The 1075-nt window shown below is 60.5% G+C and overlaps 1 protein-coding gene across 1 annotated transcript in view; it reads right to left on the bottom strand.

Annotated features, from left to right (window-relative positions):
• Positions 1 to 220: 220 nt before the first annotated feature.
• The window catches only part of ACRALDRAFT_2033910 (uncharacterized protein), a gene marked incomplete at its 3' end in the record, with an annotated part of 4700 nt that continues 3845 nt past the window's right edge, over positions 221 to 1075 (bottom strand). The window contains exon 3 of the mRNA XM_071020743.1: positions 221 to 964. Within this exon, the coding sequence (XP_070875599.1) occupies positions 221 to 964 (744 nt within the window). The remainder of the gene's footprint in view (positions 965 to 1075) is intronic.

Raw genomic sequence — 1075 nt, 5'->3', positions numbered from 1 at the left:
ATCTTTGTATTTTGCAATTAGTTCGTCGATTTTGGCCGCCAGGTCGGGGATTCTGAACGGTTTCGATATCACATCATCCTGTTCATGTCCTTATCAGTGGGCCGAACAACACGGGATTAAGAGAGGAAACAGGACAACGTACAATGCCAGCGGCCTTGGCACTCGCGACCCGCTCAGGGCGCGCATAGGCCGTCACTGCAATGATGGGGACGTGCCGCACCACCGTGCCCTCCCTCTGCAGCTCGCGGATCCGTCTCGCGCACGTCATGCCGTCCATCACGGGCATCTCGAGATCCATGAGGATGACGCTGAGTTGGAAGCCGTCCGCCTCCATGCCGGCCCAGTAGCAGGACCGCTTAAGCGCCTCCAGCGCCTCGCCGCCGTGGTTGGCCACGTGCGTGTTGTTCCCGCAGTTCATCAGCTGCCGCTGCAGCACCTTTTGGTTCACCACGTTGTCCTCCACGATGAGCACGTCGTGTCCCTTGCCGTGAGGCCGCTCTACCAACTTGCGCGGGGGAAGCTGCACCCGACGTGCCACCCTCGCAGCCGGCGGACTTGTCGACGAGACTGGGACGGTAACTGGGGGCGGCGTATGGCTGCTTCTGATGCTGCTGCTGTTGTTGTTATTGTTGTTGTTGTTATTGTTATTGTTGTTGTTGTTGTTGTTGTTGTTGTTGTTGTTGCTGCCGCTGCTGCTGCTGCTGCTGCTGCTGCCGCTGCTGCTGTGGGCCGACTCCTCGACCGGCGCTTCCATCCGGCGACATTTGATGTAAAACGAAAAGGTGCTGCCGACTCCCTTCTCCGAGACCACGCCGATTTGGCCGCCTTGCAGCTCCGTCAACATGCGCGAGATGAACAAGCCGAGGCCCGAACCGCCGTACCGGACGTGGGTCCGCGGCGACGCTTGCGAGAATCGCTGGAACAGCAACTTCTTCTCGTCCTCGCGGAGCCCCGGGCCCGTGTCCTGCACCGAAAAGTGCACGTTGATCTCCTCTCCCGGGTCCCAGTCCCCGTCGTTCATCATGTCGCGCACGTCGTCCCTCCGGCTGGGGAAGTACTGGGCCTCGTGGTCGAC

The sequence above is a fragment of the Sodiomyces alcalophilus genome (assembly GCF_042370955.1).
Source record: "Sodiomyces alcalophilus JCM 7366 unplaced genomic scaffold ACRALscaffold_3, whole genome shotgun sequence".
NCBI lineage: Eukaryota > Fungi > Ascomycota > Sordariomycetes > Glomerellales > Plectosphaerellaceae > Sodiomyces > Sodiomyces alcalophilus.
The sequence above is the reverse complement of the archived record's forward strand: the minus strand, read 5'-3'. Positions and strand labels throughout refer to the sequence as shown.